General features: G+C 51.9%; 1 protein-coding gene and 1 long non-coding RNA gene across 7 annotated transcripts; one reads left to right on the top strand and one right to left on the bottom strand.

Moving 5' to 3' along the window:
• Positions 1–314: 314 nt before the first annotated feature.
• On the top strand, positions 315–12,466 carry ALOX12 (arachidonate 12-lipoxygenase, 12S type). Of its 5 annotated transcripts, none has more exons than XM_061176759.1 (15): positions 315–371; positions 883–1,156; positions 1,269–1,470; positions 2,752–2,833; positions 2,920–3,042; positions 3,159–3,262; positions 3,516–3,676; positions 4,542–4,685; positions 5,479–5,688; positions 8,542–8,628; positions 8,850–9,019; positions 9,512–9,633; positions 11,487–11,587; positions 11,710–11,880; positions 11,996–12,466. In XM_061176759.1, the coding sequence occupies exons 2-15, from the start codon at positions 992–994 to the stop codon at positions 12,173–12,175; spliced, it is 2,022 nt and encodes a 673-aa protein (XP_061032742.1). In that variant the 5' UTR covers positions 315–371; positions 883–991; the 3' UTR covers positions 12,176–12,466. The 5 variants fall into 5 exon arrangements, with proteins under 5 accessions (XP_061032742.1, XP_061032738.1, XP_061032741.1 ...); XM_061176758.1 differs by lacking the exon at positions 315–371 and adding an exon at positions 585–673; XM_061176755.1 differs by lacking the exons at positions 315–371; positions 883–1,156 and adding an exon at positions 386–673.
• Positions 5,549–13,888, bottom strand: LOC133079770 (uncharacterized). Of its 2 annotated transcripts, none has more exons than XR_009698301.1 (3): positions 13,748–13,888; positions 11,813–11,893; positions 5,549–5,727 (listed from the first exon to the last, which is right to left on the bottom strand). It is a non-coding gene; the product is annotated as an uncharacterized LOC133079770 (long non-coding RNA). The 2 variants fall into 2 exon arrangements; XR_009698300.1 differs by lacking the exon at positions 13,748–13,888 and adding an exon at positions 13,446–13,725.
• Between the last annotated feature and the right edge of the window lie 41 nt (positions 13,889–13,929).

Here is a 13,929-nt window from a genome sequence, read left to right as displayed (position 1 = left end):
GCACTGGGTCCAGAGCAGGACATTCCTCATGGGCCCATCACAGCCTAGCAGGCCGGCCTTCCAGGGCTCAGCCCACGGTCTTTCCCAGGTCCCAGCCCAGAAAAGCGGAGGCTTTCTCCTACGTTTGGAAGACTGACTCACCCCCTCTTCCTCCTAGCTCTCCAAAAGGCCGGGAGACCTCAGGAAGTGTCCTCATCCTGCTCCCTTCAACTCCGAGGCGCCTGGCCCCAGGCCTCCCCCCGGAGGTCCAGAGAAACCCCGGCGCTTCCAGGCTCTCGGCCTCACCCAGGCGGGGGCCCCTTCATCGCCCCGCAGCTCCGCTCGGCCCGGGAGGGACGGCCCTTCCCCACAAACGGCTCTGCGGCTCGCAGGTTCGGGCTAGTCTGGGGCGGGGACTGGGAGCGTCTGAAAGTGGTGAGGAGGGCGGGGACGCGGGCCCCTCTTTAAAGGCCCGGGACCTGAGGCGCCTCGATACCGGCCGGCGACCCGGAGAAGCGCGCCCCATCCGGCTCCCTTCGCCTAAGCCGCCGGGGCTGCCATGGGCCGCTACCGCATCCGCGTGGCCACCGGGGCCGCACTCTTCGCCGGGTCGCACGACCGCGTGCAGCTGTGGCTGGTTGGGGCGCGCGGGGAGACGGAGCTGGAGCTGCAGCTGTTGCCGGCGCGGGGCCAGGTCAGCGGGCGGAGCGGGGACAGACCCCGGCCGGGACGCGGGAGGACGGCGAGGGGCGGGATCCGAGGGCGAAACGACTGCGGAACCGTGCCTGCTGGGACTTCCAGGTGTTGGGACGCCCGGGCGGCTGGGCCAGGAGAGGATCGGAAGCCAGGACCCGGGCTGAGCGCATACCCCTTCTCCCTTCCCGCCGGCCCTGGTCCTCGCAGCCTCCAACTCCTTCTCCAAATGACCCCAGGCCAGTGTCAATATAGGATCAGAAGTCAAGTGGGACGCTCCTAGGAATGAGGGAGCGGGGAGAGCTCAGTTAAAGAACCGATGAAGGTGCTGAGACTCAGACATCAATTCAAGACACTGCGGGCCACGCGCCGCGCTCCCTCTTCCTCCCGGTGCGATGGGGCGTCAGACACACCGCGCAGATGTCCGGAGGACGGAACGAGGGAGGCTGTCTTTGGAGGCCTTGTCAACGGAGGCTCCACAAAGGTCCCCTCCTCTCCTGTCCCCACCGCACCTCTGACCCCCAACCCCACCCCCGGCAGGCAAAACGGCCTCTCCTGGGACCCTGCTACTAACTCTCCGGGTTCTGGTCCCACAGGAGGAGGAGTTTGAGCATGACATTCCCGAGGACTTGGGGCCACTGCAGTTCGTGAAGCTGCGCAAACACCACTCCCTGGTGGACAACGCGTGGTTCTGCGACCACATCACGGTGCAGGGCCCTGTAGCCTTCGAGGAGGCCGCCTTCCCGTGCTACTGCTGGGTGCAGGCCGACAGCGTGCTGTGCCTGCCCGAGGGCACCGGTGAGGGGCAGTGTCGGGAGAGGGGATGCAGGGCCTGGGGAACTGCTGGGGAAGGGGCGGGGGAGGGCTGCGGGGGGTCAGAGGGCCTTGAAGAAAGTGAGTGTTCAGCAGGTTAAGTGTGGAGAAGACAGGACATGGGAAAGAGTTATAAAGCACCAAATTTATACATAGAATAAAAAAGCCTGCAAGTGGGGCTGGACAGGGACATAAGTGATGTGCAGATCCCACCCTCCAAGAAGATGAGGACACAGGATGGGAGCCGCAGCAATGATGGGAAACAGAAGTATGGGATGAGGAACAAGTTAGGGCAGGGCAGGTAAGGGTAGCACATGGAATAGGGGATGGGGGTGACCCCTAAGAGGAGACAGCTAAGGGAAACAATAAGCAATATGACTTGGAGAGCTGGTTTGGTTGGGAAAACACGGAAGAGAACCACGAGGGACAGGGTGCACACTGACAGTGGGTAGGGATGAATGAGGACAGCAAATACAGAATTTGTTACCGTGGGAAATAAGTAAGAAAGATGATTACAGAGGCAAACGAGGGCAAGGGCAAGTAAGGATGGAAACATGAAATACATCACTTTGAGACAGGTGAGTAGAAATGCGGATAAGAACAGGAACAAGTTGATAATATAGACTCTGATGGTAAATCTCAGAAGAGTGAAGTCAGGGAAAGAAAGCAAACAGCTGTTCCTAAAGCCTTTTGAGGACGGTTGAGGTGTGGTAGGTGAGGTTCAGGAGATGTGAAATTAACCAAAGCAATATATAGTAGAAAACAGATACCGGCATATGAGTGATTGAGATTTTATCACCTTTTTTTTTGGCCACGCCACATGGCTTGCGGGATCTTAGTTCCCTGACCAGGGATTGAACCCGTGCCCCCCGGCACAGTGGAAGCACAGAGTCTTAACCACTGGACCACCAGAGAATTCCCAAGATTTTATCACCTTAATTAAGGTGATTTTTTTCCAACCATAGATACTGATGAAATAGGATCAGGTGGCGAAAGACGAGTTAAGGGACAAGAAAGGGTGTCAAACATGAGACTGTTGTCTCGAGACAAGAGACGAGGGTTGAGATTAGCGAAACCCAGAGTGCAAATTTGGCAATGATAAGATAAATGTGTCTCAGGAATCAATGGAGTGAGGCAAGGCCAGAGATAAAAGCAACAGAGCGTGACTGAACACATGGCCTATGACGGCAAAAAGGAAGATGAGGACAAGCAGAGGAGAGCACAGGACCACACAAACCGTGGCCAATTGTCTTAATGTCTCCCCAGCCTGCCTGGCAGGAAACAACGCATTGGACGTGTTCCAGAAACATCGAGAGAAGGAACTCAAAGAAAGACGTCAGATATACTGGTGACCACCCACCTACAGGGCCTCTCAGTGGTACCCCCCATCACTGACCTGGACACCCTCCCTGAAGCCTTGTCCCCATCTCCTAGCTGGGCCACATGGAAGGAAGGGTTACCCCTGACAATGGCTGCGGGCTGTGAGGACGATCTACCTGCAAATATGAGATTCCACGAGGAGAAGAGGCTGGACTTTGAGTGGACACTGAAGGCAGGGTGAGAACAGGCCTGGAGCTCAGAGTGGGGAAAGGGCTGGGAGATCCAAAAATGGTGGTCAATGGTGAGCGGCTGAGGGATTGGCAAATGGGTTCATGGCTCGATTCCTGTCCTAGGGCTCTGGAGATGGTCCTCAAACGCGTTTACACCCTCCTGAGGTCCTGGAACCACGTGGAGAATTTTGATCACATCTTCTGGGGCCAGAAGAGTATCCTGGCTGGTCAGTGGTTCCCCAGGTCTCCATAACTCCTTGATGGCCCCTTTTGATGACCCAACCTTCACACTCCACAGCCCCTCACGAGACTTCCCAGATGAGAATATATTGTGCTGGGTCATTTCTCAAAGGCCCCAGATGAAAAGGCAGGGGCTGGATATGGGATGGTCACGTGCCTGGATCGCTGGGGTAGGGCCTGGAGGAGGGACATCCCGGCTGTGTAAACAACCTCCTCCTACACTCCACCCCGACCCCACAGAGAAGGTTCGCCAACGCTGGCAGGACGATGAATTGTTTGGCTACCAGTTCCTCAATGGCGCCAATCCCATGCTGCTGAGACGCTGCACCTCTCTGCCCTCCCGGCTAGTGCTGCCCTCGGGGATGGAGGAGCTACGGGCCCAGCTGGAGAAAGAACTCCAGGTACCCCTCCCACCCTGTGCTGTTCTCTCCTTGGCGGTGTGGCCAGAAGTAGTGAAGGGCAGGGACCAAAGATGAGTCAAGGAAGGGAGGCTGTGGTAACCTACAGCCCCTTGGTCCAGACTCCAGTGCTAGAAAAACCTAGAGGTGATAAAGTATGTAGGGAAAACTATGAGGAGCTCCCGGTGTGGAGGGGAAACAGGATGGATTCCCAGGGTGCAGATGGGGCCAGAGGTGTTAGCAGGGACAATGACATTCCCTGGCTGACGTCAGTGCTCTGGACACCAGTGTTCACGGGCAGGGAGAAGGGTAGAAAATGTGCCATCAGGTGGGGAGAACTGCGGGGGTTACTTGGGTTTGGAAGAAGTGAGCTGCATGTGAGGAGGACGAGCAAGGCGGGATGTGAGCGTGCCCTGTGCATGTGTGCGCTGGACTCGGCGGCAGGGCTGGGCAGGGGAACCTCCGTGGATTACTTGGCAGAGAAGGTGAGTTTTAGGGAGTGAAAGAGTGTTTGCTGAGCTGGTGACAGCTGAACACAAGGTGTTCAGATCATCGAGGGATAGTGGGGAAGGGGCCTGGCCATCTCGACAAGGGGACAGCTTGCACACTGGACTGAGCAGGCCTGGTTCTAAAATCGGATCTGCCACCACACATCCCTGGGCAAGATGTCTACCCTCACTAGGCTGTTTCTTCACTTAAAATGAGAGGAATCGGGCCAGATGCTCTGGTTCTGCCGATAGGACTCTGCAACCGACGTAGGATGATGGCAAGAATTCAGATAAAGGTCTTGAATGTCTTCCGCCTTTGCCCTGGCCCTCTCGGGTTAGACTTTGAACTCTAACGATGGATACATTCCTCCTTTCCCCAGAACAGTTCCCTGTTTGAGGCTGATTTCATTCTCCTGGACGGAATTCCAGCCAATGTGATCCGAGGAGAGAAGCAGTACCTGGCTGCCCCCCTCGTCATGCTGAAGATGGACACCAGTGGGAAGCTGCTACCCATGGTCATCCAGGTGGGGCGCCCTGGGCATCCGCCTCCCAACACTGCTTTCTGTTCACCTCCGCCTCTGCTCCCAAGGAACCAGCGCCCTGGTTCTTGACTCCCAAACTCCATCCTCACACAGTGAGACCTGTTCTCGTGTCACTCCGCTTACAGCCTGGTTTCTCCTGACTCACCCAACTGGCAGGACTTGTTCAAGAGTCATAATGGCCTTTTGGAGTTCTCATCCTACACCCGATGGTTCTCGAACTTTAGTGTGTATCAGAATCACCTAGACAGCTTGTTAAAACACAGCTTGCTGGGTCCCAGCATGAGACTTTCCAATTCAGTAGGTCTGGGATGGGGACTGAGAATTTGCAGTTCTAACAAGTTCCAAAGTGATGCGGATGCCACTAGCTTGGGAACACACTCTGAGAATCACTATTTAATCTCTCAGTCCCCTCTATCTTTTCTCCCACTGGTCTCAATAGTTAGTTAACAAATACTGTCAATTATCTCACACACCCAGCTTCCCCTTCCATCCCCCACCATAACGCAGACCCCCATCATGTTTCTCCCAAACCACTGTCAGATCTCCTCCCTGGACTCCCTGCTTCAGACTCCCCCGCATTCAACCCAACAATCATGGTGCTCGCACAGTGCCACAGCTAGTGAGAGGCACGGTGGGAGGGGCCTCATTCCTCCTCCTAGATTATACCTCCTGGATGCGATAATCGTACTTACTCATTTGTTTCCCCAAGATTGCTGGCCATAATGTCACACATAAAGTGGGAGTTCAATGAAGGCTTAATTTCTCTTTTTCCCAGATCCAGCCTCCCAGCCCCAGCTCCCCGACCCCACCACTGTTCCTGCCCTCAGATCCTCCACTTGCCTGGCTCCTGGCAAAGTCCTGGGTCCGAAATTCAGATTTCCAACTGCACCAGCTCCAGTATCATCTGCTGAACACCCACCTGCTGGCTGAGGTCATTGCTGTGGCCACCATGAGGTGCCTCCCAGGGCTGCACCCTGTCTTCAAGGTACAACCTCTACCCTCCATGTCCCCCTTTACTCAGACCCTAGAGAAAGGAAACAGCCCAGTATCAAATGATATTGCAGCAGCAAAAAAAAATTTTTATCACTGTGAAAGAAAGAGGTGAGAACAGAAGGAAGACTGCATCAATATTTTGAGACTTGTGTTTCAATTAAGTCAAGTCACTTAAGGTTTCTTCAAGACATATTACTAAGGAAACCCTCTGAAATTCTCAGAGATCTGACAATCTAGCAATGGGCCTAGAGTACAGCCGGAATATTGCTAGTAAAACAAAAGCCTTGTTCCTGCTTTAGGAGATTTACGATTTAGCCAGAATGACAAGTGGTGCCCATAAGAACTACCCAGAGAACAACAGCTGGATCTAGAATCTGAAACCACAAGAGACAGCTGATAAACACTAGAGTATTGATGGAGTACGTTCCACCCCAACTGAGTTTGCTAAGTAGGAGCAGGTCAAGAGGCAAGGAGAGCGGCCCAGCAGGCTGCTTACACCCGCCCAGGAGAGAGGTGGAGAGAGACATGCGTTTGGCAAGGTGGTGACGGGAACGAAAAGGAAAAAATCAGAATTGGGGAAGGGATGGAATAGTAGCTGCAGCAAGCCTGGATATCAGAAAGGTCAGAGGTCTAAGCTCCCGCAACACCCAGAAGCCCAAGGGTGGGTATTGCAGACTGACCTAGAAATCCTGTAATTTTATGAAAGAGTGAGCTCAGCATCTATTGCTCGGCAGAAGGCAGCGACATAAGGCTTGTGCTTGAGTAAAAATGTCCTCAAAATCTTGATGACACTTTAGATATAGGGAACAAGACAGAGAAGGGATGAAACTGATACAAGCTTATGAACCAGAGCAATTGTCAGAAACAGGGAAGCCAGGAGAGAAGCCAGTTGGGAAGCAAAGATGAGGTTCAGTTTGAGGTACAGGGAGTCGGAAATGTTGGTAGGACATGCAGGTGAGCACCTGGCAAGGAGAACGACTGAACTGCGTTTCAGCCGGGGGCCCCGCCCGACCCCCAAGCCTGGCCAGCAGTAGCTGTGGCCTCTCGGAGTCTGGGGTGACACAGACAAGATGGAGACCAGTGTGATGAGCAGAATCTTGGATTTTACTGATCTCAGGGCGCTCCTGCACCACCGTCTCCTGCTCACCTTGAAGAGGCTAAGCCTCTAGGCACACTGAAAATCCCCCTTTACGAGTTCAGCCCTCTGCCCAACTATCTCCATTCCCACAGCGACGTCATGGCAAACAGCTGTATTGTTATCAGTACACGCAGGAGAGCCAGGCCAGCAATGTCCCAGAGGTGACCTGCACAGGCTCTGGATTCGGACTGCCGGGGTCTGAATCCTGAATCCTAACCTCTGTACTTCCCAGATGTGAGCTCAGTGTCCTCAGGTCTAAATGGGGATGACGGGAGGCCCATCGTGGGGTTGCTGAAGGCTGAAACGACCTAATAGTGTGACACAGGCTAAAAGCTAGAAAAAATTAGTTCCTGCAATGATTTATTAAGAGTTGTTTGTCCCAAGGTATCTCTGCTCCTCATGTGGACTTTGGGCTTTCCATGACACTCAGCACCTTTCATGAACTTTCTGAAAAGTTTCAGTCCAATGTGAGCTGCTTTGACCTCTTGGCACCAGAGTTATCTCTGCCTCATGCCCTGTGTCCAGCAACAACTCAGATAAATACCAACGCTACGTGAAACCTGTAAATAAACTGGGTGGAAATGACAAAATAGTCTGAGATAAAAAGAAATGCATGTGAGGATGAGATGGCCTTTTTTAATAGCTAAGGAAAAGCTATTTCTTGAAAAGCTATAAAAATAGAGGGGACCTAACTGCCTAATTGGGGGTGGGGGGAGATTTGACGACAGCCCCTCTGCTGCTTACGTACATAGCTCAGTATGGCTCCTCTATCTCACTAAAGGTACCCACCCCCCAAAAAACCAACAGTGAAGCGACCAGGGGATGGAGGCGTGGCTTTGGTAACGAGTAGAGAGGCTAATTTAAGCTGTGAGATTGTAAATGACAGAGTATAAAAGCAAATCAAAAGGGGCTGATTCTCAAAGGCCACCTACACCCCAGGAGGAAATCATAAAGATAAGCGATAGGGCTTCCCTGGTGGCGCAGTGGTTGAGAGTCTGCCTGCCAATGCAGGGGACACGGGTTCGAGCCCTGGTCTGGGAGGATCCCACATGCCACGGAGCAACTAGACCCATGAGCCACAACTACTGAGCCTGCGTGTCTGGAGCTTGTGCTCCGCAACAAGAGAGGCCGCGACAGGGAGAGGCCCGCGCACCGCGATGAAGAGTGGCCCCCGCTCGCCGCAACTAGGGAAAGCCCTCGCACAGAAGCGAAGACCCAACACAGCCAAAAACAAATTAATTAATTAATTAATTATTTAAAAAATGGAGCAACTCTATATGATTGCAATTAAAAAAAAAAAGATAAGCGATAACAGCTAGTATTCAAGGACTTCTGTGTGGACTAAAAACTCTTCATACATCACTCACATAAGCATCACCGCAGCCTCCTGAGACAAAAGACCCTATTATCACCCGCTGTTGACAGACGAGGGGCTAGACAGGAGATAGACAGATCAACACTTAGAAGGTCTGGTACCTTGGATGAGTATCAAAGTGAGTGCTGAAGTGTAGAGTGAAACCCAGGTCAGTCTGGCTCCAGAGCCTGACTCACAGGGGCGAAAAGATCACGAGAGTGAGTGATCACAGAAGCAGGAAGAGACCAGCCTGTCAAGGGAGGAAAGCATCAAGAGTAGGCACCATGCTGCCTACAAGGAAGGACCCAAGCATGCCCTCCATAAACCACCCCCTCTAATCTCCCCCATCCCAGCTCCTGATCCCACACATCCGCTACACGATAGAAATCAACACCCGGGCACGGACCCAACTCATCTCAGACGGAGGTATATTTGATAAGGTAAGGAGGGGATGGGGCATGGGGCTGCCTCACCGTCTGACTCTCTATGATTTCCTGCCACTTTCAAGATCCCAGATCAACCTGGGTGAATGTCCTGACCCTTAAACCCATGAGCCCGTCCCTTTATATCTATGTCTCTAAATGTGAAAATGCCACATCTGAACCGCTTATATAGTGTGTGCTGGCTTCTTCCTCAAGGCCTCACATCTCTCTTGTCCCAGGCTGTGAGCACCGGTGGAGGGGGCCACGTGCACTTGCTCCACCGGGCCCTGGCTCAGCTGACCTACTGCTCCCTCTGTCCTCCCAACAATCTGGCTGACCGCGGCCTGCTGGGAACCCCGGGTGCTCTCTATGCCCACGACGCTTTACAACTCTGGGAGATCACTGCCCGGTGGGTGAGATGGGGAGCCGAGAAATGGGGCAGGGGAGAGGGCGAGTGGGGCTCTGGCCTGAGGTCAGCATGGGGCAAAAGGAACCTGAAAACAATAAGGTCCAGACAAGAGGAGCAAAGGACTGGATCCTGGGGAGAGATGAGGAAGCGTGAGTCAGTGCGTAGGGCCTGAGAAGGAGGAGGCTGGGGACAGAGAACCTAAGTTGGGAAAGCTGTGGACTGGGAGGCTGAGGGATCTGGAAAAATCAGGGATTTTGTCAGGGAGAATGGCTGTCAACCATGTATGGGGATTCCTAGAACTAATGACCCACGTGTCCTTCCTCTCTAGACTAGTTTGTAGAAAGAGTTGGGAATGACCCAAAAGGCAGGCCTTGAAGAATCTATACTCAGACACATTGAGAGTCAGCTGGGCAGAGACCATGGAAAAGTGCAGGGGTCAAAGGCCGAAGCTTTCTCCTCTCAAGGAGCTCACCTCCCTTCTCCCCTGGGCAGGTACGTGGAGGGGATCATCCACCTTTTCTACCGCGGGGATGACGTCGTGAGAGGGGACCCTGAGCTGCAGGCCTGGTGTCGGGAGATCACTGAGGTGGGGCTGTGCCAGGCCCAGGACCGAGGTGAGAGCCCTCCCCAGGGACAGGAGCTCCTTGGACACTCTGCCCAAGTAGAGTCTGGGTTCAGGACCCCAACCCCTCATCCCACCCCCTCTCCCTCCACACGTCAAACATCTGAATCCCATTCCCACCTCCTAAGACTCAGGACAATTCTAGATACCCCAGGATCATCCTCCTCAGAGACCCTGGCCATCAACCTTTACTTCCACCCCATCCCCTAACCTGCCACAGCATGGGACCCCACAGGGCCAGAACCCCAGCCGGCAAGGGATCTGCCCAGGCCCTGCTGGGGCTCACGTTCTCTCCTCATGGTTGTCTATTCCTACTTGAGGATATAAATGGGAAGATTTTTCCACCAAAGCCCGTAATGACCCCTTCTGTTCTCCCTCTTCTCCTCCTGCCTGCTACTGTCCAGCACACACATAGAAAGCCCAGGCCTACTACACACTGACCACAGTGCGAGGTCATTTCTAGATGCAAACACAATGCTCTACGTGCTTTGGCTCAACCCTGAACTCGGTGCCCTGCCCCTTGGGGCTCACATTTCTTTGGCCAATCCAGCCTCTCCCCACCGCTGCTAGGATCCAGCCACCATCTTTAGCACCCCCCCCCCCCGCATTCTAACCTCTGGGGAAGAAACAGCCTTTCTTGAGCTCTTCCTAGATTCCTCCTCCTCTTTCTCTCACACATGGGCCAGCCTGGACTCTGCTCCAAATTGTCCTTCCGTCCCTGCCCCTCACACTTTGCACCAACATCTCTGCCTCTGTGGGACAACTACAAACATTTACTGGGGAGCCGCTATGGCCGGCCTCTGAGGGTGCCGTGAGCACTAACGCAACACCCGCCCTCTGGAGGGAGCGTCTCCCTAGGGAATCTGTGGCTGCACCACCCCGCTTCCAGGACCAAACTTTCTCTAGTATATCTCGGTATGTCCCTTGGGCTCCACGTGCTCCCGGGAGACCCCTCCTCTCCCTGGCCATCTTTTCCCCAACCAGTATCTACATTTGGAAAATGAAAATAAACATCCACATGTGAACTTTAACCTCCACTAAGTGCCTCTCATTCTCTCTTCCTCCACTCTCCTTCAGTTCTCATAGCTCACCTTCGCCTCACTTTCCCAACAGACTTTTTGGAGAAAGTGTGCCAAAATAAAAAACGGCCTGAGATTAGCAGTCAGGAACCCGAGTTCAAGATCAGCCTCTGCCTTTTCCCAATTATGCAGTCCTGACAAGCAGTTTAATCTCTCTGGTCTTTGTTTTTTTTTTAATCTACAAAAGGGAAGTGATTATATTTGTTCCACTTAACTGACAGGATTAGTGGGTCTCTGAATCCCCCACCTCCACTGTGAATTGAGTGGCCTGACATAATCTTTGCGGAAAGCCTCTCTTGGCTATGACCCTATAAATCTATGACTTCTCTTATCCGTCACATTACAATTCAGACACTTGTAATTCCCTACCTGGGAATAGGAGGAAGCATCCCTAAATTCTCAACCACTTTTTGAGGCAGAGGATTTTTGATCACTCAGAACTTTTCAGCCCCCAACCCTTCCAAAATAACAATACTTATTATTTATTGAGAACTTGTTCCACACCAGGTGATTACCTCATTTATAAAATAGGTATCATCTACACTTTACAGGTCAAGAGATTGAGGTTCAGAGAGGTTAAGTAATTGGCCTAAGGTAACCCAACTATATTATTTGAATCTGAAGTGAAATCCATGTCTGATGCAAATATATTTGAATAAATGAACTAAACAAACAACCATCAATTCCAAAATGTAGACATCCCAAGTCTTCAGCCTTTCTCTCCTCTCAGACTGTAGCCTCTAAATCCTGTTTCCTTCCTGCCCAGGTTTCCCCATCTCCTTCCAGTCCCAGAAGCAACTCTGCCATTTCCTTACCATGTGTGTCTTCACGTGCACTGCTCAGCATGGGGCCATCAACCAGGGCCAGGTATGGAGAGCTGAAAGCCCAGGTCCCTGAAGGCAAGTGTCTGGACCTTGGGATGCCCAAGGGAGAGATGGGGTTTCAAACCCTAAGTACCAGGATCCTAGGGTTGCAGTTTCTTCCCCCAGCTGGACTGGTATGCCTGGGTCCCTAATGCCCCATGCACAATGCGGATGCCCCCACCTACCACCAAGGAAGATGTGACAATGGCCACGGTGATGGGCTCACTACCTGATGTCCGACAGGCCTGTCTTCAAATGGTCATCACATGGCATCTGGGGCGCCGCCAGCCAGACATGGTAAGAGAGGACCCTGGGGAAAGGGAAATGACAGTTGGAAGCGAAACATAAGAGTGAAGGGCTAGGCTCTAGATGTGTCTGACTCAAAACTGACTGATCCTTTGTTCTTTCTTAGGTGCCTCTGGGGCATCACAAAGAAAAGTATTTCTCAGACCCCAAGGCCAAGTCTGTACTAAACCAATTCCAAACAGATCTGGAAAACTTGGAAAGGGAGATTACAGCCCGGAATGAGCAACTTGACCTGCCCTATGAATACCTAAAGCCCAGCCACATAGAGAACAGCATCACTATCTGAGCTCTGGGATGCCCCCACCGGGAAGACTGCAGATCAGCTCTGGGACTGACAGTTCCATATTGAGTTTCATGGTTTCCTAGTCTCTGCTGCAGAGGCTCTATTTCCTCCCCCAATTAAACCCCCTACATCTGCATCCCATGAGCCCAAAGGCCTTTACTTTTCTGTAAAGGGCCTGATAATATGTTAGGCTTTGTAGGCCACACAGTCTGTCACAGCTACTCAACTCTCTTGTTGTAGCACAGAAGCAGCCACAGGCAACGTGTAAATGAATGCTGTGTTCCAATAAAACTTTATTTACGGAGAGTGAAATATGAACTTCCTGTGTCACAAAATATCCTCCTTTTGGTTTAGTCAACCATTTTAAAATGCAAAAACACACAACAAAACCCTGTGCTTCGCTACAGGGATGTGCACAGGCTGCAGGCTGGATTTGGCCCTGGATTTGGGGCAGTACCCGTACAACGGTACCCTGCGGTAGCCTGAGGCACTGACCTTACTTGCAAAACATCCAGAGAATGGTGGGGTGGGTGGGGAGGGTGAGGAAGATTTCTTGGAGAAATCGACTACCTCAACTAATTCTCCTTTCCCAGGAGCTTGACTTCACGCTTGGCCAACTTAAAAATTCCCGACTCTTCTTTGGCAACTTTCCCTCCACCTCTATGTCTCCTATTCACACACATACCCTAAAAGTCCCTGAATGAGAATGGTGCCCCTAAGGCAAAATAAAAACTTTCACCCCAAAATGGCTTCCTTCCAGACAGTCTCAAACAAAAGAGACACGAAATAATGTCTCAAGGCTACTATCGCAGGCTCTTCAGTACCCTGGGGTCTCTAAGTGTTTCCCAGGTTCCAAGTTCTCTTTCACGACCCTTTTAAGAACAATCTGCACAAAATAAATGGAAAAATACCACCAAGTTATGCTAACCACTGACAGTGTTTGTCTGGTTCTGGGGTCTTGGGATCAAAATGACCCCTCTCAATTATGCTATGACCACTGTCCTCACTAGAATGGGTACAACATACTCAGTGCAAAATTGTGTTCTTCAAACACCACTATTTCCCTGAATAATTATTACAAATCTGTTTTTCACCAGTGAGGTATACAAACTTTTTCTTTGGAGGGTATGATCCATTCATATTTTTTAAATCTTGTACTCTACCTTGTTCAAAGGACCTATGATCAGTTTCCTTGGTTTACAGTAGGGAAGAAAAGTGACATTTGTGTGTACTTATTCCTTGTTCCTCCAGAACATTTGGCAGGGCCACTCACCTTAACAGCTTGTTCATTGAGTCTGCTTTCCCTGGACTTTTCCTAACGCCCGTATTTTTCCTGGATTTGGCAACCACGACTCTTCAGTATTCCGTGTTTGGTTAACAAAACGTTACTTAAGTATTTCCAATGCCAAGAACCCTCAGCAATTTTAAAGCGTTCTAGCCAGAACAGCACCCTTGGGCTCGGGAAGGGGCTCCACGTCTTCTTTTACTGTGTCAGTGTCTATTTTAAAGGGTAGGGACGAGTAGAGAGGAGATAGAGGCGTTCTCTCTCGGTGTAAATCTCTCTGTCTCACTTACCACATCTCCATCACAGGATACCACCCGAGACTAAGGTATCTGAGGGGAAAATGACATAATTTCAATCCTCGGCTGCTGAGAGCGCATCACCAAGGTTACCAAGAGCTCCGCCAGAGATAAAAGCTTTCCTGAGGCCGGGCTACCGTTTCTTCCTCGTCACGTGACTTGACAGACTTGGTCAC

The sequence above is a fragment of the Eubalaena glacialis genome, chromosome 19 (assembly GCF_028564815.1).
Source record: "Eubalaena glacialis isolate mEubGla1 chromosome 19, mEubGla1.1.hap2.+ XY, whole genome shotgun sequence".
NCBI classification, from domain to species: Eukaryota; Metazoa; Chordata; class Mammalia; order Artiodactyla; family Balaenidae; genus Eubalaena; species Eubalaena glacialis.
The sequence above is the reverse complement of the archived record's forward strand: the minus strand, read 5'-3'. Positions and strand labels throughout refer to the sequence as shown.